The 27,731-nt window shown below is 39.2% G+C and overlaps 1 protein-coding gene across 1 annotated transcript in view; it reads left to right on the top strand.

The window, feature by feature from the left end:
* Nucleotides 1-437: 437 nt before the first annotated feature.
* nlgn1 (neuroligin 1) overlaps nt 438-27,731 on the top strand; it is a 483,613-nt gene continuing 456,319 nt past the window's right edge. Inside the window, exons 1-2 of the mRNA XM_041791445.1 lie at nt 438-1,054; nt 1,867-1,926. Coding sequence (XP_041647379.1) covers nt 520-1,054; nt 1,867-1,926 — 595 coding nt within the window. The 5' untranslated portion in view covers nt 438-519. The remainder of the gene's footprint in view (nt 1,055-1,866; nt 1,927-27,731) is intronic.

The following is a 27,731-nucleotide window of genomic DNA, read 5'->3' as shown; positions in this document are numbered from 1 at the left end:
TGGACTACACCACTTCAACTGGAACCATTGCTTCCCCCACCCTGCTATTCCGACCTCTTCTACTGAATACTGCAGTCTGCTCATCTGAAATGAATGGAAATCCTCACGTCTGACTGGTGCATCTACCATCTAAGAAGTGGGGCTAAAGGATGGTATCTTTATGGTCTTCTTCATCATTGCCGTGGCTGTTAAGAGGACCCTTTTGAAGAGTTTACTTCCATTTTGTGAGGAATATTTTTCCCAGATTTGCCTCCACCAAGCTTGAGGGAACTGATGGCTTATTCATTTCCACCGGATGGTTTGCACAGCCAGAATTTTAAAAGGGATCATTAGCATCCACAACCCCCGTCTGCTCCGGAGTTACCGACTTGCTCATGTCTCTAGGTGAATTTGATTTTAGCGTGATTGTGTGTTTGTGTTTGCATCTGCATGGCGTAAGAAAGAAATAGAAAAAAAGGATTTTTCACAGGGAAAGGCCAAGAAAGGACGCAAACAAATTGAAGAAAAGGAGTAGCAGCTATGTGCCAGTGGCGGCACCAATTGACGACTGGGTGTTGGCTTCTTCAGACTGCAAAAAGCGGGAGTAGGATGATGGAATACTTAGGGCTTGGCTCCTTAGGCGGTTGCCGATGGATGTCCTGTCTAATATGGCTGGGGCTGCTGTTGCTGCAGGCATGTCCGTCCGCCGTGTCGGCTCAGAAACTCGACGAAAACGACCCGGTAGTCACCACCGTCAATGGCAGGCTGCGCGGCGTCAAGAAGGAGCTCAACAATGAGATCCTGGGTCCTGTTGTGCAGTTTCTGGGCGTCCCTTATGCTGCCCCTCCGACAGGCGAACGCCGCTTTCAACCACCTGAGCCACCGGCGTCCTGGCCGGAGATCCGAAATGCCACACACTTTGCCCCGGTGTGCCCTCAGAGCATTATGGAGGGCCGCCTGCCGGACGTGATGCTGCCAGTGTGGTTCACTAACAGCATCGATGTAGTGTCCACTTACGTCCAGGACCAGAGCGAGGACTGCCTCTATCTTAACATCTACGTCCCCACGGAGGATGGTGAGTTAGCCTGCGGGCCCTGGGCTGGATGATTGTAAGGGCAGCGGGGGGGTCAGGGTAGAGGGAAATGAACCCACATCCTTCTGGTAGAGAGAAGAGTGTGTCGTCGGGGTGTGTTTTATTTATGAGAGTGCATTTCTGTCTGTCTCTGTCTATGTGTAAATAGAGGGAAAGCATGACCTTGTGCATGTTTAATGTGCATGCCACTGCTTATAGTACATGAGTGTGAGAGTGGGTCTGTGAAAGAGAAAATGTTGTGCATGTGAGAGTGTATGGCCCTCATTTAGGCTGATCTATCCACTTTTAATCCCACTCAATAGCTTCCTTCGTCTCTGTCCATTTCCCATCCTTTTCAACTTTCCTCCTCCAGCTCCCTGTAGATCCTCCAACTCTTTTTCTTCTTATCCTCTGCCTCTCTTTCTTTTCCTCATTTGCCCTCCTTCTGTTGATTTTCTTCCCCTTTCTCCCCTCACTCATGTCTATAGCTCATTTTAGCCTATTGTGTTCCACCACGATGGCTACAGTTCATTAAACAAGACGGTCGTTGTCAAGATCATCACCGATTGATTTGGTCGACTGGCTGAATGACTGGCTGGTAGACTGATAGACTGAATGCTGCACTGATTGAGCTGGTGTGATTCATTCTTTCCCTCTGTCTTTATGTCTCTTTTCTTCCTTCCTCTCCAGTCTCTCTTCAGTCAATCACCTGTAGAGTGTGTGAATAAATGTGAGCGAGTGTGCATGCCAGCTCCTGTGTGCGCCGCGCGTCCAGGGGTTCCATGTTATTCTTTAGTCTTTTATTCATTTTACAGTCAAAAGAATATCCAAGGAATGTGCCAGGAAACCGGGCAAGAAAATATGTAGACAAGGAGGTATGTATGATCTGACCTATACAATGCCACAGAAGGAAGAAACAGCCTGAAAATGCAAAGAAATAAGAAGAAATGTTGGTGCAAGAGAGAGTAACGGTGACATCAAGGTCTATGAATTATTCAAGTCTCGACTCAGGGCTTCTGCAGGGTTTTTAGAATGATTAACAAAGGGGATAAGACCTCTTAGACTCCCCCCAAAAGGGGCAAATTCAAACTAAAGTCGGAAAATTCTAAACTATCTGAAAGTAGCACAAGATACCCTGCAGAAAGTAGCTGCCACGTCTTGCAAGTTTAGCCTTGAATTGGCCGAATAACTCGTAGACCTTGTGATGGTGGAATAATTGGTTAGACAGTGTTGCACCACACTCCCTGGTTCATTGATTTGTGCTTTCAGTGGTCAGCAAGATTGGGCGTTTTGATTGGCTGCCAGATGAGGGGTCAAAAGGCATATAGTAATGATAGTTGATGTGAGAGAAGATAACAGCATATTAGATCAGGCACACTGTTCCAAACACACACTCACAGTGATGTAGTTGTATGCCGTGTTAAACGAGATGAGCTCAAGCTGGACCTTGACTGTGTAATCTCCATTAAAAGGAAGCAGAGTTGTGTTCAGGTTGGCTCGGGCCACTGTATCAAGCACTGTTTCATCAAGATAATGCCCTCCTCCTCTCCCTCCTCTCTGTCTTTCTCTCCCTGTCTCTCAGACTATCCCTCTTTTTTGTGTACTAGTGTTTGTGTGCCAGTGTATGCGTGTGATGGAGAGAGAGACAGATGCTGACAGTGTCCTTGATAAGGTCTGGGTGTTAATGTCATTGTCTTGGCAGGAGCCCGTATTATCACTTAGCGTACATTCCTACTCTTCTTCCTACAAGCTTCCACCTCACCGCTCCTCGTCTCCTTCCCTGTCTCCTCTCCTCACAAGTGTTGCACTCACATACACAGAGGAGAGGAGAGATGCTTTTAAACTGGGAGATTATGAGCTTACTTGTTAGTCACACAGCACTGAGAATCTTCATTAAAAAAACAAGAGCCACACAATATGCTGTGGATTTAACTTTTTATTTGGATGAAGAGGAGATGGGGTTCAGCTCTTAATTAGGTATAGGTTTATACAGTCTGCTTTTCTATACAGCAGTCCAGGGTGATTACATTGTATGTTAATTAAGAGATTAACTGAGTATTCAAGTTACACTGTTAGGGTTAGGCTCCACTGGGCCTCACTCTTATGAAGATTTTTCATAAATTTGCTCCAAGAAACCTCTGTGGGATTCATGACTCAGTCTTAACCTGCTGAACTGTTTGCACCTGTGTCCTTAAGGTGATGAATTTCATGTGTGTGCACATTTATCCTAATTAGCGTAGAGAAATGCCCCTTTCATGCCCATTTAAGGGCATGAGACTGCAAGGCAGTGTGCAAACACAGAAAGCAAACAGGAGTGAAAAGAGAAGTAGCCAGTAGTCAGTGATGTCCAGATTAATCCATATAAACAATCACAATACTTTGAAATAGCCCAAAAAGTGGATTTAGTGTTGCCTAAAAGTGCACAGTAAAAAGTGATGAATTCTCAATTTAGGCATTTTAGAGTTGATTTTAACTCTCAAGGTGTAATTTTTGACTTCATTCAGAGTAAATGGTCTTCATTGTTTGAGTTATATGACAGTGATCCTTTCAGTGTTAATCTTACACTGTAGAGAGTCAATTGATCCAAGCTCCGCCCACTGCCATTTCAAATCTGGGGGCAGAGTATAGAGGTTTTTAGCTGTTTTTAGGTGTTGCCTGTTGTACAGTTATCACTGTTGGGATTGCTCTGCTCATGTTTCAGGTTATCTTTTTTGATGGGTAACACTTCTGCACCATGAGTGTAGTTGTCTACTGAGTTGGCCACTTCCTGACTGTGGGAGTGGGTGATCTGCCAGGTTAGTGCAGACATGACACTTTGGCCATGTTCTAGATTTGTGTCTGTTTCATTGCTCTACGATTGCCATAATACTCCTCATATTACTGTGATAATCTAATATGAAGTTGCAATACATATTTATTATTTTAAATGATTTGGCACAGTATAAAATTAAGTCAGATTTACACTCTATGTGAAAATATATTACTATGTATTATTGTGTTAAAAGTGCACTTTAATATGTAAAAAAAAAAAAAAAAAAACATACTGTGGACGCTAAAGACACTTTGACAGATTTTAAAAAATAAAACACTTTCTAAAGTTCTGCATTTACTCAGAACCCAGAGGGAATTATGTAAATTTGGGAAAAATATAAAATCTAACACCAGAGGGGTTGAATTAACACGCAAAATGCACACTTTTGCACAGATTTTACACTCTAATAATGTGAGTTAACACCTTTCTAGGTTCACATATAAATCCTGGCAGAGTTTTCATTTGAACCCTGAGCGTGTTAAATTTGCATTTTCAAATGTGCAGTGTGGTATCAGCTGCTCTGTACCTATAGATAATGGATGAATAGTTGAGGTTAGGATTAGGCGTTATTGTCTGCCTTCTTACATCACCATAAGCAACAAAGATGTGCATTCCTTTTTTGGTACCTGTATTCTGGAGTAAAGGCACTGGAGAAACTTTAACTCAGAGGGTGTAAATTCGCAGTTTCAAATATGCATTGTGAAAGATTTTATCATACTTTTAGCTAAAGTAGCAGAGATTCAATATATAATATGTATTATAATGTATGACATTCATTTGATGAGGTCACTGGTTCAGACGATGCTTTCATGAGAAATCACATGAAATATGATAAGGATGCATTCAGATAAATTAAAAAAATAATGTAGTGCACTGTTTTATAATATATATATATATATTTAAAACCTGAAGTTTAAAAATTGATGGAATATCAGTTAAGCAAATTTTCATGCCTTTGTTTGAAGATGGGCTTTTATTGTTTTAAGTAAGCATTGAATCCAAGGCAATTGTAAATAGTAAATAAAAACCTTGAGGTACCCCATTGCTGATGTAACAGCCTTGAATTGGATAGCCTGGGTCCACCAGTAAGATAGTTTGCAAACCACCTGACGGCATGCTCTAGAAACCCAGTAGCTTTAAGATGGTCCGATAAGATATTGTGATGCACACAGTATATTATTATAGAAAAGTGTTAACTTAATATAAATGCAGTAAAATAGAATTATCATTAATTTTATTGTGTCATTCTTAATTGAGCACATTTGAGTGCAAAATGAAAAAGCTTATTCTGTCATGTTAACACTCAAATATGCTTAGGAGTGCTATGGTTTGTTCTTAGTTTCCTTTAGCAAATAACAAATCACACATATGAAAACTTTGGTTTGTATCACCAGAACTGTGTAAGAGAGTTTTGACAACAAGTTTTTCCTTAAGAATGGCTGGAGAATGTGTGATTTTTTTTTTTTTTTACTTGTATGAAGGTTTGAGCAAGTACCTTGAAATTTCAGAAATAAATATGAATAGTGAAAAAGAGTGAATAGACCTCTCTGAGAGCTCTGCTGACACACATAGTGTCCCTGCTGCTTCTCAGCTTATCCTTGCAGCATTAATGCTAGGTGAAATGGATGTTTACAAGAGAAGAAATGTGGAAGGAAACACGGATGGCCCTGACCACAAACACAGCGAAATGCTTCAATAAAAATAAGTAGTGAGGGACCATGTTAGTCTACACCAGGGGTTTCAAAACTGTTTAGCCCACGGCACATGAATGATCAAGCATAAATCTCAAGGCACAACATTTTCATATCTATGCAAAATAGCCTCTTTAACACATGTAACAGGATCTTTAGCTGTAGTGATAATGTATGGTTGTACAGATTCCCAGAGCATACCTAGACTTGTCTCAAGGCACACCAGAATACCTCAGCACAGCATTTGGGAAACAGTGGACTACACTTACCCAGCAAGACTAGCTACATAGCCTGGCTAATAACAGTTCGGCTACCCGGCTTGTGAGCACACGGAGGAATAAAATCATGGTAACTTTATCATGATGCTGCTTGGATCACTGACAAAGACCTGCCTTATAACTCTGAAAGTTACTACATTAATATGACATATTTAGGACAAAAAGAAGAAAATGCTGCACATTTTTAGAGCATGAAAAATATAGTCATTATTTTCATGTAAAATTATTTTTTACACAGAAATAGAATATTTTCTATTATATCTTTGTAGTATAGTATATAGTATACCTGCTTTTGACCAACATGGGTATAAAACAGACTGACATATGGAGACATTTGTGTTATACTGTTGTAGCAACTGTTCATCTGAAAGTGAAATGTGGCATTTGGGACATTGGTAGCCTGCACAAATAAAAGATTGTGTGGACGGGGCAGCTTTTGATCAAGTCCAACTCTGAGCCTGAATTATTAACCCAGTCTGCCCCTGCTTGCACCTAAAAAGCCAAGATACTCAGTTAAATTATTACAGGGACTAATTTAAGAACTGGACTTTGAGATTCACTGTGACTGAAACACAGCTGTGATTGGTTTAGAGTATGTAGGCGCTAGCAGATTTGAGTAGCAGTAGTAAAAGTATGACTCACAGCTCAAATGAAAATAAACTGAACCTTATAATAATGCATCTATATGGCCTACAAGAGCAACCGAGACCATCGGCAGCTTGTTAAATTATTTCCATTGTGTTATTTCACTGAGTGTTTTCACTGCCAGGATAGCTGCCAGATGAGATGATTGCCAAAACAGCCTTTATTTACATTATCCACTGTAAGAAATGTGCTGTGAGTTATATTTGAATATTACAAGGAAGCAAAATGAGATTTTTCATTGACAAAAATGAACAAAAAATAAAAATACTTTTGTATCTCCAGGACAAGGTCAGCAAAGCGCAGAGATGTGCTGTTTCTTGCATATGGAATGTGAAAAATTGGCACAAACTGACAAACCAAAAGCTCCTCATAGAAACTTTAAATAATAGAGGAATAAAAATCCATTACTAATTGTCATATACAGTACTGTACATAAGCGTTGGGAATGTTTGGGCCCATTTAATGCTTAAGTGAAGCAAAGATGTGTGCTGCCTAACTGAACCACGGGACAGGAAGGAGGATTGACACAACCCCCATATTACTCTGGATGTCCTTGCATTTACCAGTGAGTGACATGGAAAATAATCAGTTACAAAAATAACACATTACACTCCTTTAAGGCAGAGTAAAGGTTGGTGTGGCGAGCTTGCATGGCACAGGGCAGTGTTTCCCAAACTTTTTTATGGTGACCAATTTTTCAGAAGGTGCAAGCCACTGTGACCCAACAGGTTCACTGTCTGTACTTAATGCTTGTTAAGTCTACCTTCCATGCTGTTCTTGGTTGGTTGGTTGAGCTGATGGCCAGTCCTAGCTTAGATAATGTTAATTCTGGACTCAGTCTTGTCCTGACTTGGCCATTTCCATTTGATGAGCCTCAGGGTCCCCTTTACATCCATCACACAGGCTTTCTATGAATGCTTCAGTAGCCGTCTAGTCCAGAACAATGAGTTTCATTTTCATCAGCCAAGCATCAATAACTGTGACTTCAGCCCTCGTGAGTGTTCAATCCTCTTAAATACTGTTGCAACAAAATTCTGAAAACTCGACTTGGCAACCCAAAAAAATCTCCCACAATCCAACCTTGGGTCCCAACCCAGACTTTGGGAATGAGTGGCAGCAGGGTGGGCACCAGAGACTTCAAGGGGGTGCAAGGGTCTGTCTACTCTGAGGTTGTTAAAATTAGGTTCCCTCATACTGTCTAAAATCCTGATGAAACACTTATGAGTAGTTCACACAAGGGTGTTTTGCGAAGCAAACTTACCAAACGTTTTTTTTTTTTTTTTTGGCTTCAAATGATAAAGACTGGATTTGTGGAACTCAGTGGGAAAAAGGTTGGGAACCCACTGTGGCCTAGGGCAGTGGTTTTCAAACTTTTTTCCTTTGAGCCTCTACATCTGTCTAAGAAAACTTGGACCACCCAAGGACCTACACAAAAAAGTGAGCTTTGTGGCCAAAAATAACATGAATTTCATTTTTTAATTCTTTCACCCCACAACCAGTGTTTGAATGATTTATAAGTGTTACACCATGATTTCTGTTCATATTTGCTAATCAAATCTTATCAACCCCAGGGCAGACAGAACCTTGTGCCCCCCTGAGATCTCTGACACCCCCCTAAGGGGGTCCTTGACCCCAGGTTGGTAACCAAGGGCCTAGGGTGCCATATGGGTAGTAAGTCAGATTGCTACAAACCCCTGGCCATGCTGTGGATATCCAAAGGGGGCTAAAAACCTTCGGTGGTCTCAGAGGGATGAAAAGGTCTGGAAAAAAGAGACGCCATTGAGCTTGACCTTGGCTGCCAAAGACATATGTTGAGCTTGACTCTGCCCCTAGGTTGTGGTATACTGGGCCATGTGTTTAATCCTGTAGTACCCTACATGCCATTAGAGATTGAGGTAAGCATGCAGCTTCTCAGAACTATTCATATAATTGTGAATTATCCCCTATCTTACAGCTGACACTGAGGTTCCACTGCATTTTCCCTTATCTTGTGTGAAAATGACTGGGTCAGCTGAGGTTTTGGCTCTAATGTAGTATACATAGTGGACTATTATGTCCTTTTATACTGTCCAGGGGGATTTTGAGGTGCATTGTCATTAATTACCATGTAAACTGTTCTTGGTGTAAGGCCAGGATTCTGAGACACATTTCGATCCCACTGGTGAATCATACATGCTGGCAATGGTAAGCTCTGAGAGAGAGAGGGATAGGTGGCATTTTTGGTGTTTTTAGTGTTGATCTGACATTTTCCCTTTTTCAGTCTGTGTGCTATTCATAATGGAGAGCTAGGTTAAAAACACTGCAGATGAAATTCTCAAGGTTAGCCAGGGAAATCAGCTACAGTATTTGACGTTTAAATCCAATCTTAGTTGTTTTCTCGTTCAGACTTTAAAAAAGAGAAAAAAAACAGAGAATCTGAGTTTGTACTTGTCTGATTTTCACTGGTTTAGCATACAAACCCAGAAGGACCCTTTTCTCTGTATGCTCCCAGAAGATCAGCCATCACCAGTACAGTGTGTACTCTGTGGTGAATGGTGTGAGTGGGCACACCATGGTGAGTGGGTATTTTCACGGCTAGATGTGAGCAGCCACAGTGACTCATTTGGTTGCAGGTTTGGGTTTAAAGAAACACATAATCAGTACATGAGCTCAGCAGGGACTGAAATGAATCATTATCAGTTCAACTGTGTTCTGTCTTTTCTCACTCTGTGCAGCAACACTACAGCTGCAGTGCGATGAGAGGAACGGCTAATGGCTTGTATTGTTAGTCATAAAAAAATTACAAATGGAAACAGGTGTCCTTGAGCTAGAGGTGCAGGTGGAACTAGCTATCAAGGGTTTTAACTTTTGACAACCCAGATATTACTATAATTCACTTTTTCTGAAAAGAACTGCAAGGAATCAACAGGAAAGGATAGGTCTAAATTTTCATTCGAAAATGGTAGCCTTCACAAAGTCATGAGAGCAATCAATCTTTACTATGTTAAATAACTTTGGTCTTATTTTCAAAATTATTAATACTTACTAATGTGTTACTGAATGTGTGAATAATCTGTTAATAATCAGGCAGACTAGAGCTCCTGCTGTCACAAAAGGAGAGCTGGTAGGACAACGATCTGTCCACTTTATTCCTCTTTAGTTTCAACCCAAAGCTACAGAGCGCTTCTTTTATCTTCTCCTCCTCATTTATAAGAATTTTTGTGTATGTTTTAGTTAGCGTAGAGAAATCCCTTATACCCCCATGCAGGGGCAAGAGACTGCAGGGCTGTGTGCAAACACAGAAGTCACACAAGGTTAGAAATAGAGGAAGACATCGAAAGAGATGCCAGATTAGAATGTCCAAACAATATGCACCATACACAATGTAGATACTGAAGTAGTTCTTAAGTAGACACTCGAAATGAAATCCAAACAGGACGATTAAATGTCATGGTGTTTAGTAGCAACAGTAGTTACTGAATATATGACCGTATAAAGCATTACATCTGTGGTTGAGACAGCTCTGTCTTCAGAAATAATGAATATCATACTGCAATCAACAAAAGATACACATGAGATGATGTTAAAAAAATAACAATTAAAAAAATGGAAGAAATTAACTTTTGGGTGAATAACTAGAAAACAAAAAAGAGATGCTCATTTCTCATATCTCATATTTTACAAAATTAATAGGATATGATGGAAACCCTGGCCTCTAGGATTCTAGAGTTTGAACTTCCAAACCTGCGATATGTTTAGAATGCATTTTTAGTTTCTGCTACTTATTCTGGATTAGTAGGACATGATAAGTTTAAAACCCCAGAGATGTCTTTAAACAGGATTTTAAAAAAATTATTGACTAAAAATGATATCCACAAAAGTCAGATGAACCACAGGGACTTGTGAAGTCCAATCATAAACAAAGTTTCCACAAGAAGTTATTGATTTCTGGTACATTTTCCATTCCACAATCCACACAAATTCCTTAAATTTTCAAAGATATTGCATTCAATTTCTGTGAAAATTCTCAATCATATTTTTCAAATTTTATCATTAAAATAAGGTTAAAATTTCCCATAAAGTTTTCCCCAAAAATGATATGTGAATTCCTGAAAATTTTCAAGAAACCCCCACACCCAACCCTACAATCTCAATTAAAATTACAAAAAAATTACAACAATATTTTCCAAATTACAGAAAATTCCCCTTAACTTTCAAACAAATGCCCTGAAATTCCCCAAAATATACAGATAAATGTCCATGAAAATTCAAAACAATCAAAGCAAATTCACCCTAAAAATGTAATTAAAAACTCAAAAAATATCAATACATAGCCTCAATTCACAAGAAAGTGCCTGAAAAATTCTCAATAAAATCCTCCAAACTTCCAAATGAATTTATCAAATTCCCATGAAATTAAAAAAAAAATATATATAAATAAATCTATGCAAATTTCCTCTAGGCTTTCAATGAAATTCTACAATATTCCTATCCCAAAATTCCCATGTATATACCTCCTGAACATTTCAATGAAATTACTTTAAAAACAAAAGAATTTCTTAAATTCCATGAAAGTGACAGAATATTCCTGAAATCATCCAATCAAATTTCCTGAAATTTCCATAAAAGTTTCCCCAAAATTTTAAGTCAAATTCCCACCAAAATATACAAATACATTTCAATGAAAATAACACAAAGAAAAAAAAATCCACTTTATTACCTTAATTTACAGGAAAGTACCTACAAATTTCTTAACTTTGTTTAAAATTAATAACAATAAATGAAAAAAAAACAATCTTTGCAAATTTCCCCCCAAACTTCCATAATTTAATATTTTCCAGATATGTATTATATTAAAATATAGATTCATAGTTGTGAGCCATGCCTTAAAAAAAGGTAAAATAATACTGCTAAACCAATAAGGACAAAGAAAAATCAACTCTAGATTGTACGTTCTAGTGCTTTTCTTATTTTAGCTTATTGTTCTGCTGATAAGGTTGGGGTTCATGATTTGACTCTATCATATCACCCGTTAACATGTATGAGTGTTTTCAAATGTTTTTAGAACTAGTTCATGGCTATTAAGATCATATTACAAACAGGAAAATGGTGGTGAATGTCAATGTTTTTAAAAATTGTACTATTATGTTTGAAGAACAAATGTCTTTTTAAGAACAGCTGGAGAATGAAAACCCTGGCAGAGTTGGAGTTGAACGAGGAGACAGAGGGTCAAAGGGTCAAAGGGCAAAAAAAGATAGATGTGAGAAATGATAGAGCAGTAAGACAAGACAGACAGTGAGTAACATAATTGCAAAAAAGGACCCAAACAAAGGGAGATGAGGATTCCAAAAGCTAAGCAGTAGATGAGCTTTGAATGTGACTGAGGCAGAGTGTAATTGATCTCAGGCTCATCTCTTTGTCCACATGAGGACTGTTGTTCTGTCCTTTCCCATGCTGGTTCAAAGAAGTCTTCTGTGGGTAAAAGTGTGTGTTTGATGTGTCTGGGACAGAATATGGTCATTAAGTTATCACATGCTGGGACAGTGGTCCCTGTAATGAGATCAGACGAAGCAGCGCTGTGGTTGGTCTTTTCTCTTGCTGCAGCCTGCAATCACAATTTATTTTTTAAAACGAGTAAAAGCAGTCGAGCCACAAGGCAGACACACTGCTATTTTGACTCCTTCTAAACAGTGAGCTATAATTTGAAGATGACCCCCCCCCCCCAGAAAAAAACACAGATTACTGAAAATCGTAACAGCAAATATGAAACCACTGCAGATCATGGTGTATCAGGTAGATTTTAATACGGATCCATACTGGTTTATTATCCACACATATTTACACTAATTAAGTTTTCTTATATATATATATATATATATATATATATATATATATATATATATATATATATTTCTGGGGTCATCTTCAAATTATAGCTCATCTGATTAGGATGCCTCCAGGTCGCCACCCTGTGGAGGTCTTCCGGGCATGTTCGACAGGGAGGAGGCCCCGTGGCAGACCCAGAACTCACTGGAGGGATTATATCTGGCCTGGGAGTGCCTCAGAATCCCTCAGGAGGAACTAGAAAACATTGTTTGGAAGAGAGTGTTTGGGTTGACTTACTTGGCCTGCTGCCATTGCAACATTAAAATCTGGGTGGCATGGGAGAGAGACTAGAAAAGAGTGAGAGTAATTGGAGAATGACATGTGGGGACAACAGGCTGGACCTGAGCATGCCCTCTCAAAGGACTACAGTCTATGTGAATGGGATGCAACCTGAATGCGAGGCTATCTCTGCCCAAGAGTGATAGGATTTTCAAGTGTTACACTGCACTGGTGCAAAAAGAAATGGCATCAAAGAACCCTGAGATTATATCTTTTCTAACTATATTTAAACAGACAGCACTTCTCAGCCTAACCCTAACCCTGCAGAAAATGCAATACAGTGCAAGGTGATGCAATGCAATGTGATGTGATGCATGCAATGTGTGCCTATACCTGTCAAACAGGCACTTAAACCATTTTTGATACTTTAGTTTCCTTCTATTAGTGGAATAAATGACTTATATATTGAGAATGTATATCTTACCGTGAAAAAAAATTATTATGAATGTAAAGTTTTATCACTGGTGCCTGTGTGGGTACTGTGTTGCTCATTCTGTCTTTGTACTATCTCTGTCTCCCCTTTAACCCAAAGCTGTCTGCAGGCATGGTCATTCTTCAACTCTGCAGGTTGTCAGAAGGCATTATGGGAAGCCAAAAACCTAAGCTGGTGCAAAAATACATGAAAGAGAGTAAAAGTGAAGTCATTTTTAACAGCAATGATAACATTTTTTTTAAAAACAGCAAATATATTGAGCATGACAACCCTAAAGTATCAGGATAGGAACCGTGTCAAAATGTCAGAGTTGAACAGTTCATGGGTTTCAAGTCAGCGTAGCAGCTTGTCAGAACGCTGTTCCTTCTCTCAGCAGGCTTTTTTTCTAAAGATTTGTTGTCACTTCGGTGTCTTAAATACGTCTCATGATATGACATTTTAAGCGCGACTGGCAAAATTCACTTCCTCTAAAAATGGTCAGCTGTCTGAAAATAAGCCTTTAGCTGGGCTGAGAGCGAAAGGTCAGAAGGGGAACACATGAGGCTATGAACATGTTATTTCCATTAGGACTGGCAGTGATGTCTGGCATTGACAAGACAAGGAAACTGTTTTCTTGTCTGTAAATAAAAGGATCAACTATGGGGAATTTTGTTTTTGACTGAGTGAAGCTTTGTTTGAGAAAGAAGCAATGACGTAAAGACTTAAGCGTTTACCACTTTTGCTCAGTAACAAACTTTATCAGCAACCTATCCTGCATAAGAAGAACAGCCTGTGTTTTAGACCACTTTTGAATATTTGGCATGATGAAATTATGATAAGGGAAGCAAGCTAATAGAAAATAGCACCGTCACCTTGCTTGAGTCACTGGATAGCCCAGGGAACCACAAAGTAAGCCCCTCCCACTCTGCCTATGATTAGCTATGTCTGATATTCTCACAAACAAACATTGAAGGCAGCAACAAGACAGTTAGAGGCAGAATGAGTCATGTCTTTGTCTTTCTAGGAAAGAAAATTCAGCTTACTGCTGAATGATGTGCATCAGAGGACAGTAAGAGGCAGCTATACTCTAAGGAGACTTTAACAATATGTGACTATACACTACAGGTGTTTACAGCTTAAGGGAGGCAAACTAGGAATCTAGGAATCATCTAAAAACTTGACAATTTATAAGGACCAGAAATTGCTGTTATTATGTTGACTTATATACATTTCAAGATGAGTTAAACTAAAGGAGCAGGGGATACTTTGGCCACCCATGAAAAATGAGAGGCTGACCAGGTAAAAAGATGGTTTACTATTTACCGAAGCCAGAGCTATATTCAAATCAGCTGCAATTACAACATTCTGGTACAATTGTATGTAGATTTTGGCAAGGTTTGTTTTCATTTCTTACTGCTGTAACATTAGAACTGCTGAGGGTCTACTGGGCTGTCCACAGAATTGGTTGGGCCCCTGAAAAATCCAGAGAGTGGGGCCTCCCCACGTGTGATTTATTGATGATATCAATGCATCTGCGCTGGATGTGTAGTGTAAATGTGGTGCTAGAGTCCTGGTTAACAGTTAACTCATTTTGGGCCCTGAAATGTGGGTCAAGCCATTGCAGGGTTCTGATGTTAGAAATACGTCTTCATGCTATTGTTTAACAGCTTTTCCACACTTTTCCATACATATTTGTGACCACTTTTTGCAATTTCTAACCCATTATATATGTTTTCCCCATTTATTATGACTCTTTTGCCACTTTACAACCATTTTTGCCACTTTCTCACATCATATCCATGGAAACATGGTCCAGTTCTAATCAAACTGATGGTATGCTATAATTTTAACTGAGCTAAATGCTGCACTAGTGGCAGCAATCGCTATCAGCTTTCAGTACAGCCTTCTTAACCGTGTTCTGTTTAGCACAAACGTTGAAGATTGGAGCTTTTTCAAGATTTGGATTTGCCTGATGACAGACATGGGATCTGGTAATCCATCTGCACTCAGGGTTAAAGAAGGTTTATAAGCTCTAACTCTGTTAAGTTTAAAACCTTGGACAACCAGCATCTAAGTACCCTCTTAATTTTTTGAGACTGTCCTTGTCATATAGGACAAGAATTGACATGTTATTCACAGTCAAATAACTTTTGAAGCATAAATCAAAGCCACCTTTTTGGTTTTTCCTCTGAAAGCCCTTTATTGTGACATTCTAATGATGCTATCCAAGTCTCTCTTACAAAATATTTTCTTGCAAGCTTGGGTGATTTTCAGGGTCTTTAAAGATAAAATCAACACCAGTAGCTTCAATACTGGATGTCATTTTATTATTTATAATCTATTTTTCCTTTGGTCCTGCAGCTAGCAGGTAAGCCTGCTACCATGTTGTTTGTTTGTAGCCCAGACTGCATTATGATTGGGCTGTGACAACCAATGGCAGGCTGTTCCATCATGCATCACATAGCGCTTGACTGTGCACCACAGGGTTAATGTTTTACAAGCTTTTTAGGACAAAAAGTCCAGGTTAGAAACAACGATTTGAAACAGCCTAGCACTCAGAGGGTAAAGCACTGCAACAGTCCACCGGACTGTAAAGTGTTGTTTTGTTATGCTTAGAGGTACAATGCTATGCAATTTTTATTGATTAAGCTAGGAATTATGATGAGTAGACAAAATACCACAGAACATGTAACATAGATTGGCCCAGTGGGTTGAGAATGTGCCCTCGCACAGAGGCTATGGTCCTCAATGCACTGGTCATACGGTGGATTCCCGGTTTTGACGCTTTTTGGTACATGTCTTTCCCCCACTCGCTCTCCCTATATTTGCTGTCTCTCTTCAGATATCCTATCTGAATAAAGGCCATAAAAAACCCTAAAATAACCATAAAACATTGTTATGCTTTAAATGCTCTACAGTGATAAAAAACTTCCAGTTTTAGGTGAACTATGTATCTGGCTTAATTGGGTATTCACTTTCTGTCTTTCAGACTGTCTTGGTGGTTCTGGTGTTAAATTAAAACAAAAATCTATCCATTAAGATCAGTAGTTAAAAAGTTATAGATGTTAGGGAAATTGGGATACATTAAAATAACATTCTTCGTTAGTTTTCATGTGCACACATATTTTATGCCCCCCCAGTGTACCTCCCTCCATGTTTACATTAAGTTGAATCAGGATTTTGGCTTTTGAAAGCCAAACTAGGGCATTTACTATCAATCTAGGTCATTTCCCAGTCTACAAATTGTTAAATATATCAAATAGTACTGGAACATATTTCAACATGTTGCATTATCTTGAAATTTTGTGTGCATTGTCTTGTAATCCGGAGGGGGGAGTTCAGAACAAAAGCCCCATTGTTCATGTGAATTTCTTCAAGATGCAGGAAACTTCACACAAGGTGAATTTTCCCTTCAAACCTCCCTCATCTTTATTTCCTCCTCCTATGTCTCTTTCTTCCCATCGGTCTTGATATCGCTCTGCTCAGGTTGGCCTTTTCCCCTGCGTCTGTCTCCTTCTCCTCATCTGTCCTGACCTATTCAACCTCCCACATCTCACTTTCCCTCCGTCCTTTTCTCCTGCTCTTGTCTCTTTCTCTCTCTTACTCCTCAGGCTTTGTCCCAGTTTTGTAGCTGTTGAAGGAGGCTCCTGTGGGAGGCGGCACACACAAAAGACACACAAACAGAGTGGAGGAAATAGCAGGCAGGAATAGGCATGGTCCTTCTGGTGTTTGGGTCTCCCTTGAGGCGTCTCTGTCACCTCCACTAAAAACTTCTCTGCACTGGTGCTTATACTGGTGTGGCTGTTCGTGTTCCACTTATTTGTGTTTTTCCTGCAGTCCTGTACGTGCTTGTCAGTTTCTGGATGGATGGATGGATGGATAGATGTATGGATTTAGGCATGTGTGTATGTGTCAGATGAATTTTGTCCTGTCAGGTAGGGTTTAGTGTTAAAGCTTGGCTGAGTTTCTGTATCGGCTCCTGGGCAGGTGGTGGACTTGACATTTTCAGAAACCTCACCGTGGATCCTGAGAGGGTTTTGAGCAACACTCAGATGCTTAAACTTCAAAAGATAAAAGTGCAATATCTGCCAAATCTATTTTACTGTAGTAAGGTGAAGTTTTTAACTGCCTCTTTATGTTAGTGAGATGTTCATTATCTCCAAAAACAGAGTTTGAGTCAATTAATTAATGGATATCAATACATGTTCTTCCTAGTTTGCTCATCACCATGTGAACCCCCTCACTAATGCCGAGGTCACACTATGATCTTTCTGTCTCTTCCAATGGTCACTCTGTCAGATCAGGTGATCGCAGAGACGTAAAGTTTTGCTATGACTCGACCAATGGATGTGACAGACATCACCGTGGCAAACCGACTGATCATCACAACTGATATCCTTGGTGGGAATAGGCAGTACTACAGTAATACCAAATCTTGAGGTATTAAAATATAGCCAGGGTACTGTTTTTATTACTGTCATGAAGATGGTGCCGCGTAATGAGCGCACTTTTATGATAAATGCTTTAAGAGTATTTGTCTATTTCCATCTGCAGCACCACTATCTGTGTAAAGATGCTTTAAAAGTGGTTAAATAACTTCTATTAATGATGTCAGGCTAATTTGGCAAACACCAAACACATGCATATGTATATAACGGTGCATATATCCTAGCACTCCATGGCGCAGCACAGCGTGGCTGGCACAGGGCTGGCACTGCAGTATGGTCATCTTTAGTCAAACTGCTAAAGCCAAACTGTTAATAAATAATTATAATAATAATGTACAGTGCTTAACAAACTCATTAGACCACCTGTCATATTTGTCTCAAAGACCATCCAGCATCATGTAATGCTTTAATGCGGACTCTTTCATTTTCAGTGAGCTCTCCACATTTTACCGTTTTGAACAGGAATGAGGAATTTCAAACTGAATTCACCCAAATTTCAGCCGGCTCACTGGGCTTCTCTGAGAAGTCAGAAATTAATCAAGCATAACATTCAACCACTAAAACAAATTTTTCTGTTCAGGATTTCAAGTAAATAACTATAATTTGACATATTAATCAAGAAATATTAATGTGCTTTACTAATTTTTCTGTTTTTTTTTTTTTTTGTAAATTAGTAAATTTGAAAATTCATGGATAACAAAAATAATTATATTTTAGCATTGAAAATATAATTTGGGTTAAAGAGCTTCTACATATTGGTGTATTAACCATTGCAGAAACATAAAAAATGATTTTGGTTATTACCAAATTTGGTAATTAATTTAGGGCAGCTGTGGCATAAACCTTACTTTGGTCAGGGTTAGGGTGGTCTAATAAATTTGTTAAGCACTGTATATATGTTTTCCTACTACAATTGGCGGTGTGTCTGTCTCAGTTTGCTTTGATTGTCCTTGATGCCTCTCAGAAGACTTATTAGGTGTCGTGGTTTGAAACTGATGCCATGAAAAATCAAAATATGTACAGAATTTCTATAAACCCCAAATTGTTGCACCTTTCTCTTCAATTTCTCCCGTCCCCCATTAAGTCACGTCTTGTGTGAAATGCGTTGCATTTGCCACGAGTTCCACTCCTGAGTTGGAATTCAGAGTTCAGGGTACATTTTTGATGACGTATGCAACTGGTGGAGCGGAATTTCTGAGTTCTGAGATTAAATAGAGTGAAGTTGCGTTTTATTCACTCTGCCACAATGCTGAAGAGATGGTGATATTAGCCCCACTGGTCTCCACCCTAACTGGTTTCTGTAATCCAGCTGTTGGTGTAATCTGCAGTCACAGAGTTGTCACCCACTCACAAACGTATCAACGGCCATTTTTAAGGTGCATCTCTTCCTTTAAATTGTATTTCCGGTGTTAAAAAGCATTCAATGAAATAAGTAAATAGCAGAGAAAGTCTATTTTCTCCCAGTCATTTAGGGCTAACTCAAACTAGGATCTGTTGCCCTGCATTCTGCTGAGGCACACTTGTTCATCCTTTTTGAGTCCCCCACTGACCCAGGCTCACAATGCTCCAAGCACACCCAGGCCTGAGCACAGCTCTGTTATCACAATGTGAAATGGCTCTTACAGTTTACAAGACATGCAGTGTCACAGAGTCTCACATGGAGAAACACACAGACAGCATGACAGTAACTTTACTCTCTGTGTGGCTCATTTTGGTCTACCGCTCCATCATTGTTTAAAATCATTATGGAGAGGAATAGCCTTATCTATTATGAATAAGTCTGTGCAACCATGCTTGTGTGCATCCATGAGCAAATGTGCAATGCTGAGGCTCACCTCCTCCTGGACCAGGAATGTGCACTGCGCCAGAGTGCACTATGGAGAAATTACACTCATCTAACTGGACTTGGGGTTTCAATATAATATTTTGACACGGTGGGGATTGCCTCATGGGTTTGCCTTTAGGGTAGGGCAGTAGCATGAGTGGGGGTCCCTTGGCCTACAGGAACCACCCATAACGCTGTTGAGATTTCAACAGTGAGGGAGTTTACACAGCTAGATTGGATGTAATTTCTGAGAAAAGTAGACTTGATCTACATGATATTTCATTATAACATGGGACAAACTGAGAGACACCTACTGTACATCATTGGAGACATATGGCAAAAAACAAAAGGCACTGAGGAGAAATAAAAAGAGAAAATAAACTGTATTCCTTTATTTCTACCCAGTGATAAAAAAGGAAACAGGTTATCTATCTGTACCACTAAAAATGCCTCATTTCTGCACTAGCCGTGGGTAAGATGGAGATTAATCTTCAGTTTTACTAGTTTTTAAAAACCTAAACAAAGATTAAGATGTTGTCTGTGCTCCAAAGGATAAAATTTAGAGAAAAGTACTGAATAATAGCATTTTATCTCAACAATCTGCTCTCCAAACACAGATTAGAGGAAAACAAACTATTAAAAAGATAAAAGAAAGTAATTTATGAAACTTGATGGAGAAAAAGGGGAAAAATGAGAAATTGAATTCGAGGTAGACTGAGGTATTATCTTGTTAATTATAGAGATTGTGACTTGGCAGAATGTCTCTGTAAAGCTAAGATCAAAGAGATGAAATGAATCTTTTGCCAGAAAAAGCAGCTGTTTGCCAAATTTGTTGATTTACTTTTCTTTAAAGTTGATAACAAGCAAGGCTTTGCCCACCGCTATCTATTCACATCGTCTTTATTCTGATATTAACCATTTTCCCTCCTAAAATGTTTTTTTCCCCTCTGTTATTCTGCCCTCGAAATCCAATGTGTGAAGAAGTATTAGAAAGTTGACTCTTAAATTGCTCATAAATGAGGAGCATGAAAGGAAAAAAACAGGAGACCTTCACAAATGGAGCACAAATCACAGAACATGAAAACAAAATTTAGAAATAAATGGAGCCTGGCAGATAATTTGTTCTGAGCAAAGATGTGTTTACACCAGACCTAGAGAGAGAACTTCTATCATACAATAGCTGGGGTAACTGAGGTCACACATTAATATTTTTATGCATTTTTAAATACTTCTAAAATATGTCAGTGAGCTCTTTAATAGTACCACAGTCTCTAAATTCCACTTAAGACTAGGTCACAGGGATAATGGAAATAGGGCAACGTCCCCATTATCAGATGGATTTCTTGCCAGATTTTGTGTGAGATGTTTTTAGGGGGATCTTTTATTCTCTATCATCTGCACCAGACACAGGAGGGTTGGGATTTTTACCCTGGACAGAACATTAGCTAATCAGGAAGCAACCTGACTGAAGGAGGAAGCACAACAAACACAGCCGTGGTAACAATGGTGTTTGAAACGTAAGGTTAGATCAAAATCAAAAATAGAGGATCAACTTGTTGATTTGTGGTACCACAAGTGTTCATACAGTATATTCTGTTAATGTTTTCTATATCAGTCCAATGGCACACAGACAAGCTTGATAATGGCATTTAAGGTGTGTTTTATCACAACTAAGACAATTAATTTAATACATTTCTCATTAAATATATACTTTAGATTGATAATGTTTGTGGATCTACATAGATGCATATTTACATGTATATTCATGCCATTCATCTAGTATTGGGAGATTAAAACAGATGGCTATTTTACCCAAATGTAAAAAAAGAAAAAAAAAAAATCTGCCAGTTTCGACTAATCAGGTTTTCTTATTGAAAAAGTAATGCAGTTTGGATTTTACAGGGACAAGAATGTGGAAAAAAATAAAGAAATAGATCAAAATAGATATATTTAGAAGCACTTCATCGACTTTTTAACATTTTTTTTTTTCCCAGGCACACATTCACAATCTACTGAAAATGGCCCTGCGACCCACTTTTGGGTCCCAACCCACCAGTTGAGAAGCACTGGTATAAGGTGACTTCTAACTCAAACTGTGTGCTAAAGAAATGTACTTTCATGCAGTGAAAATACATTTTCCTAGAAATCTCTACAAAAACACATCCTAAACTAAAAAAAAAAATATCAGGTTGTACCTGACTGGTGTTGTGGTAAGATAACTGGAAACACATTCCACTCAACAATTTTTACCACTGAAAGAGGTCTTTGTTACATTTTACCTATGGTAGTTCATTCATCACTCACTCCTACTGCTGTAGATTTCTTTATTGTTCTCTATTTGTTTTTAATCTCAGAACTTTATGTCTGTTAAATTACCCATAACTGAAGCCAGACTATATGGAAAAGTCTCTACAGTTTTTCTCACTTTTATATGATAAATATTTCAATCAATCAAAAATGCACTGACTTAATTGAAGTTTTCTGGCTGTGGTCTAGTAGAACCTGAAGGTAAAGCAGGAAACAATACCACAAGCCATTCAGAACAGATTTACTGAAATCCTCCTAAAAATGTACTGCTAAATCTGTGCATATGACAAAAATCACATCAGGGATCCTTTGGTGTCCCATCTGGATAAAGAAACAAAACTCAAACCTTGACTGGGAGTCCTTCTTTGACAGTGTGTCTGCCACTTGATGAGAGAAATGTCAGGAGAAGGAGACGTGTATGACCTTGGCTGGTTGCTTTTCCTTTTTTCAGCCTTTTGTTTTTCCTAATAGGTACACTCACATCAGCATCCATCCACCCAAACCCAAACATACATGCAGCTCTGCTCAAGGTGACAGCTTTGATAGCTGCTCATACATATTCACAACACTTGCATTACAATAAATAAATAAGCTGCTTATTTTTTTTCTTCCCTGAATATTAAATGAAGGTTATTTGAACCTTGGCACACGGTCGACACCAGACACGTACCGAGATCCACAAATTACAGCAGCCGCACAAAGATACTGGGGATACTGATGTCATAACGTTGCTCCATTTCTAAGATTCATCCCACAAAAAAAAAAACAATCTTTTATTCTCCACTCCGTCTTTTCTTTAGCGTCGCCGCTGCAGCCATAACAGGGACACATTTTGCCTCATGCATATTTCAGACGCAACACATTGAGAGGAACGCAGATTGACACCACGTGGTGAAAAGTAACAGCTTTTCACATAGTTTCTATTTCACATCTAGTCATTATTTATGGGGACCTTTTCCAAAACAGCCATACAACTGTGTAATGCAGGAAGCTATTTGCTTCAATGATGATGGAGAGGCAGCTGTAAACTAACTGTAGGCAATAATGTTTGCCTCTGCATACAAACAGCAGGGGGAAAGGGAATGAGAGCTATTGAATGAAGTATAACACTGTTTCTCTTGTACCACATTCTTGTTTTGATCACTATAATTGTAAGGTGCGTTGCATTTGTTGCAGTTGGAGTCAGCAACATAATAACATAATAGTAAGAAACTGCATCAGGAATCACAATATAGAAAAAGACTGAAACGGATTAACAGTGTACATTAGAAACGACTGAACAAAATATGTTTTTAAAAAGCTGGCCAACTGTTGCCAATACTTACCAACAAACAAATTATTTGTTAATGTTCTTTTTTGTCCCTTATATATTAAAAAATAGATTAAAAAAGAACAGCATTTGTGTAAAACACCAACAGCTACTCTGTGCTTGCATGCAGTCATATCAGCCATGCCCCTAATTAAGCATAGCTTTGTTATTTTCTAAGGTTGGTGCGCAATATCTCATAGGTGTGCCAGGTTGTACAGTCATATGCATAAGTTTTACACACATAGGGTCCAAAGGATTCATCACTGGCCTGATGTGTTACAACCCGGGGCTGGAGGGGGAGGCATTAGGGGCCAGATTCAAGTTCGACACATGTTGACATATCAGCAGCCAAGGTCAAGCTCGGCGGCATCTCTTCTGTCTGTGCCTTTTCACTCCTGGTAATCTGCTCAAAGACCCTAGCAGTTTTCAAGCCCTTTGCCAGGGGCTTTTACCAACCCTCCTACCCACCTGGACAGTACTTGCCACATCCACCGCTAACTCCACCCTAAAGGTGTACATTTTGTTATTTTTTTCAACAGATTATTTTTCCTTGCCCCTGGTGATACTCAAGGACATCCAGAGCACAACCAGGGTTGTGCCAGTCCTCCCTACCGCCTGATGGTGCCATTAGGTGGCTTTTTTTCCTGAACATGCATGAAAGTGCTGCACAGTACTGTATGTCTTTGTTTGTTAGCTTGAAGCTAACACATGATGATATGGCCATTAATGTGCTAACAGAATCAGTGTCACAACCACAGAAATTCTAACATTAAGCAAGATCAATTGTGTGATGTCTCTTCAGTTAGTCACTTGTGTCATTGGTCAGAAGTTGATGGGTTGTGGACTTAAAGGGGATATTGTGGTATTTTTGAGATATGAGGTACTTCGTAGGCAATAATAGTGTCATTAGCCTCCAGTGGTTTCTATGAGCAATGCCCTCACAAACAGGAAGTGCTTGGATAAGCTAGGTTATACAGCATAGCAGAATCGTCTTCAAATGATTTAGTGAGTTTAAGTTAAAAAATTGCCAATGCTGGCTGAATTGTACGCTATTTGAAAATGTTTGAAGCGTTTCATTGTCCACCCTGAAAATCTCTGTTTTTCACACTGTTTTGCAATGTGCGCTTCTGCTACATGCTCATTGTATCTTAACACCTGTTTGGGTGTTTGTCAGAGCCCACAGAATTAGCCCAAATGATTAGCAAATCAAGGGGGCGAGCCATTACACCTGTCGCTCATGTACACTACTGAAGGGAATGGAAAGCTTAAGTTTGGGCTGTAGAAAAAAAAAAAAAACATTTTAGAGATATTGCATTTTTTTTCTTAAAGCTATAAGTTTCAGTTGCTACCCTGCAGGCCTGTTAATCCCAGCCATCTGTGCTCTCTTATTATGATCTACTACTACTAACCTTGCAAAGCAGATGGATTGACCAGAACCTGTGCCTGTCATTAGGCAAATCCATTTTGCAAAGCTCCAGTCTGAAAGACTGTACCAGGTCTGGGAATGGACTGGACCAGTCATTTGAGGAGAATGAGGACGTAGATACTGGCAGGATTTAGTTGTACTGGAAGCTTAAAGTAAGGGCTGCTGCCAATGTAGCAACTGGCTCAAATGCAGCTATTATATAGCTATGATATAGTGGCGGTTTTGTTAAAACAAGTCCAACGAACCGCACTAAAAGCTTCTATAGGGGGAAAATTGCCAGGCAAGAGTAATGACTGCCACTGGTGAAGTTATTAACTTAGATGTAGCTTTCATGACAGTTTTTATCAGTGTTTCTTTTCTGAAAGAGAAGCACAACGCCACACTGAAAGCTCCTCTTGGCAGACAAAAAAGATTTTGCACTTCTCGCGACCGGCCACGGCATGAGTTTCATCCACCAACAAGCTCCGCCATTCGTAAACTGCGACAGCACTTGCCTATGCAGATCACCTTGCTACCAGAGCTGCAGATGCCTGTTACCTCATTTTTTCTTGTCACTCTGATTGGCCCATAATGAATGTGACAGACAGAATGTTTGTCCAATTACCCTCTTAGATTATTTTTTTCTCTTGCCCTTCTCGTAGGGATGGGAGGTTGAATGTGATGAATGTGAAATAAACCTCATGCAATGGATAAGGGGAAAAGCCTAATTGGTGTGTTGGGTTAATTATCTACACTGCTTATGGTGGGAGTGGTGGGATACATCCTGACTGGTTGCTAGCCATTATATAGAGGCAAATAAGTAGTCAGGCTCAAACTTACACCTATGGACAATTTAGAGTCACCACTTTTCCTAACAAGCATGTTTTTGGATTATGAGAGGAAGTCAGAGTATCCAGGGAGAACCCACACATGCACTGGGAAAACATTCTCCACCCAAAAAGGCTCGATTGGGATTCAGAGCAAGGGCATTTCAATACGATCATTTTAGAGTCACCAATTAACCTAATAAGTATGCTTCTGGACTGTGGGAGGATGCCGTAATGCCCGTCGAGAACCTTTGCATGCACTGGGAGAAAATTCAAACTCTGCACAGAAGGGCCCTGACTAGCTGTAAGGCAAGAGATTTCTACTCTAGCCCAGAAGGAAAAAGTGTAATAATAAAATAACAAAACAGTTTAGTTACTGTTACCTTGGAAAGCTGAAAATTTAAGTGTGACAGTAAAAAATTTTGGTTTTACAGGCAGTTTTTAAATCTGCCTGTTTAATTATATCAAACATTTGACCTTTTTGAGTTTTACAAAGTCTTCTTTATCTGTCCTCAAAAACCCCTTATCCTTGTGTAGGAAATGCACCAATACACTGTGTTTAGCAAAGGCAACTGGATAAACCAAAGCCAAACATGATAATACATCCGAATGTTTTGAAACATGGAAAATCAGGACAGAAAATGTCAAATAATTGGTTCAGAGATCTGACAGTAGGGACCACGGAGCACAGAGTAACTGAAAAGCATATAAAGACTTCTATCTCATGTGACAGCAAACCCATGCAAAAGTGGAACTATGATCTCCACACTTAAATGAATCCTCTCTTTTGATCCAGCTATTTTGGGATGCAAGAGAATATTTTATCGAACAGTCTCCTCTGCAGCCGTTAATTATTTAGCTGGCTACCATGCATGCTAATGATATAGTGTTTGGGGCTCGTCTAATTCGTACACAAGCAAGTTTTGCATCATCTCTGAAGCACTGAGGTGTTCTTAATAGAGCTTACAGAGCTGAATGAGGTACCCGTGTTCTCACACAGAATCTAAACCAAAGAGCTAATAGGTTAGACAGTCTGCACGTTTCCCCACAATTAACTCTGAGAAAGTCTTAAAGGCTTGGGTATGCTGCAAACATGGACCCTGGTGTGCAGTAGTGCATTTGTTATGAAGCTTCCTATGCTACACATAACATTCTTTTATGTACTCTTTTACTCTGATGCTGTTTTTACATAACATGTATTGGGATATCATGCTGAGATCTAAAACCAGATTTAGATGTGTTATTTTCTCCTACACCCTGTAGTTCTCACTTTAATTGGGTTATTTATGGTAACAGGATGCAAGTCTCCCATGTTGGTGTTATATGTGCTGGGTGGGATACTACACCCCCCTCTAGCATGCTTATATAGTAGACTAGTACGGGGGGCTACAGAATCCACTGCCAGGGGGGCTGCCAAGTACCTTTAATTATGCTGTGATGTTAAATTGGGTATGGAGGGATAGAGCAGACTACATGCTGTAACACTGGCCTCATGCCCAGGTCCAATGTTCCCATAGATACATACATACTGCCAGTGCTTCCCAGGATTTGTTGGCATTGTTACACGTCTCAATACCCTCTTCAACTGCATGCATATTTCTGGCTACACCGTGTCCCTGTTTCTCTGCAGCTGTCTACTTAAGTACTAGACAGACAGATGCATATGTGTGTATTCATACATATGTAGAAGTGTCATTTTTCATTGGATTTCCCCACACGTTCACTATGTGAGTGTGTTTGTGTGCGTGCATGGAAAGGTAAACGGACAAGGTGATGCTTGGCCAGATGGTGAGTATGTTGGAGGCTCAAGAAGTCACCTTGGCTTGATAATGACACAGAGTTTGTGGTTGGTGCAGAGAGGTGGTCATAGAAATACAAAAGACCCATTGAGTTGTGAATGCACACCTTTTTTGGCACCCAGGGCTGGAGGGTGAAGTTAACACTCTCTTTGGAGTGTTAGGTTTCACAAAAGTTGTCTTTGTTTTGAGGGTGGGAAAAGTCTGATAACCCATCTGAGTGTTCAGGGCACTGATTTATCCTCCTTTGACACTAGCTTTTATTTGATATGTGTTTATGATATACTAATTTGGAATAAGTAGGACCTGATAAGTATCATAAATAAACATTGTATCTCAACAGCAAGCAGTTTGAAAAACTGAACAACTGAAACATTTTTTTTTACTGCAAATTATTATTTTTTGTTTAAATATTCATACTTGATTTGTGTTTTCTTAAATAATTTACTTATTGCCATAGTAAGTTTTTGCCAAGTAATATTTTTGTATATTTTTTACATTCTTCTAAAACAGTTGGAAATATTTGAATTATTGTTATTATGGCTCTCTAAACACAGGTTTTGTCAAATTTTTAATTAGTTTGACATTCCAGTGCAAAAATTCTACATATTGTCCCTTTAAATACTGTGCAACAGTAAATAGTCTGCTGTCGAGGCATGAGTGAAAAAGTGATATTTAGGTTGCATATTCAGTAAAGCAATCTCATATGGAATAAACCATCAATTTGAGTGAACATGAATGAGCGGTAATGCTGTCAAGTGTTCTTCATTAGTGTCACTGC

The sequence above is a fragment of the Cheilinus undulatus genome, linkage group 7, assembly GCF_018320785.1.
Source record: "Cheilinus undulatus linkage group 7, ASM1832078v1, whole genome shotgun sequence".
In the NCBI taxonomy this organism is placed as follows: domain Eukaryota; kingdom Metazoa; phylum Chordata; class Actinopteri; order Labriformes; family Labridae; genus Cheilinus; species Cheilinus undulatus.
The sequence above is the reverse complement of the archived record's forward strand: the minus strand, read 5'-3'. Positions and strand labels throughout refer to the sequence as shown.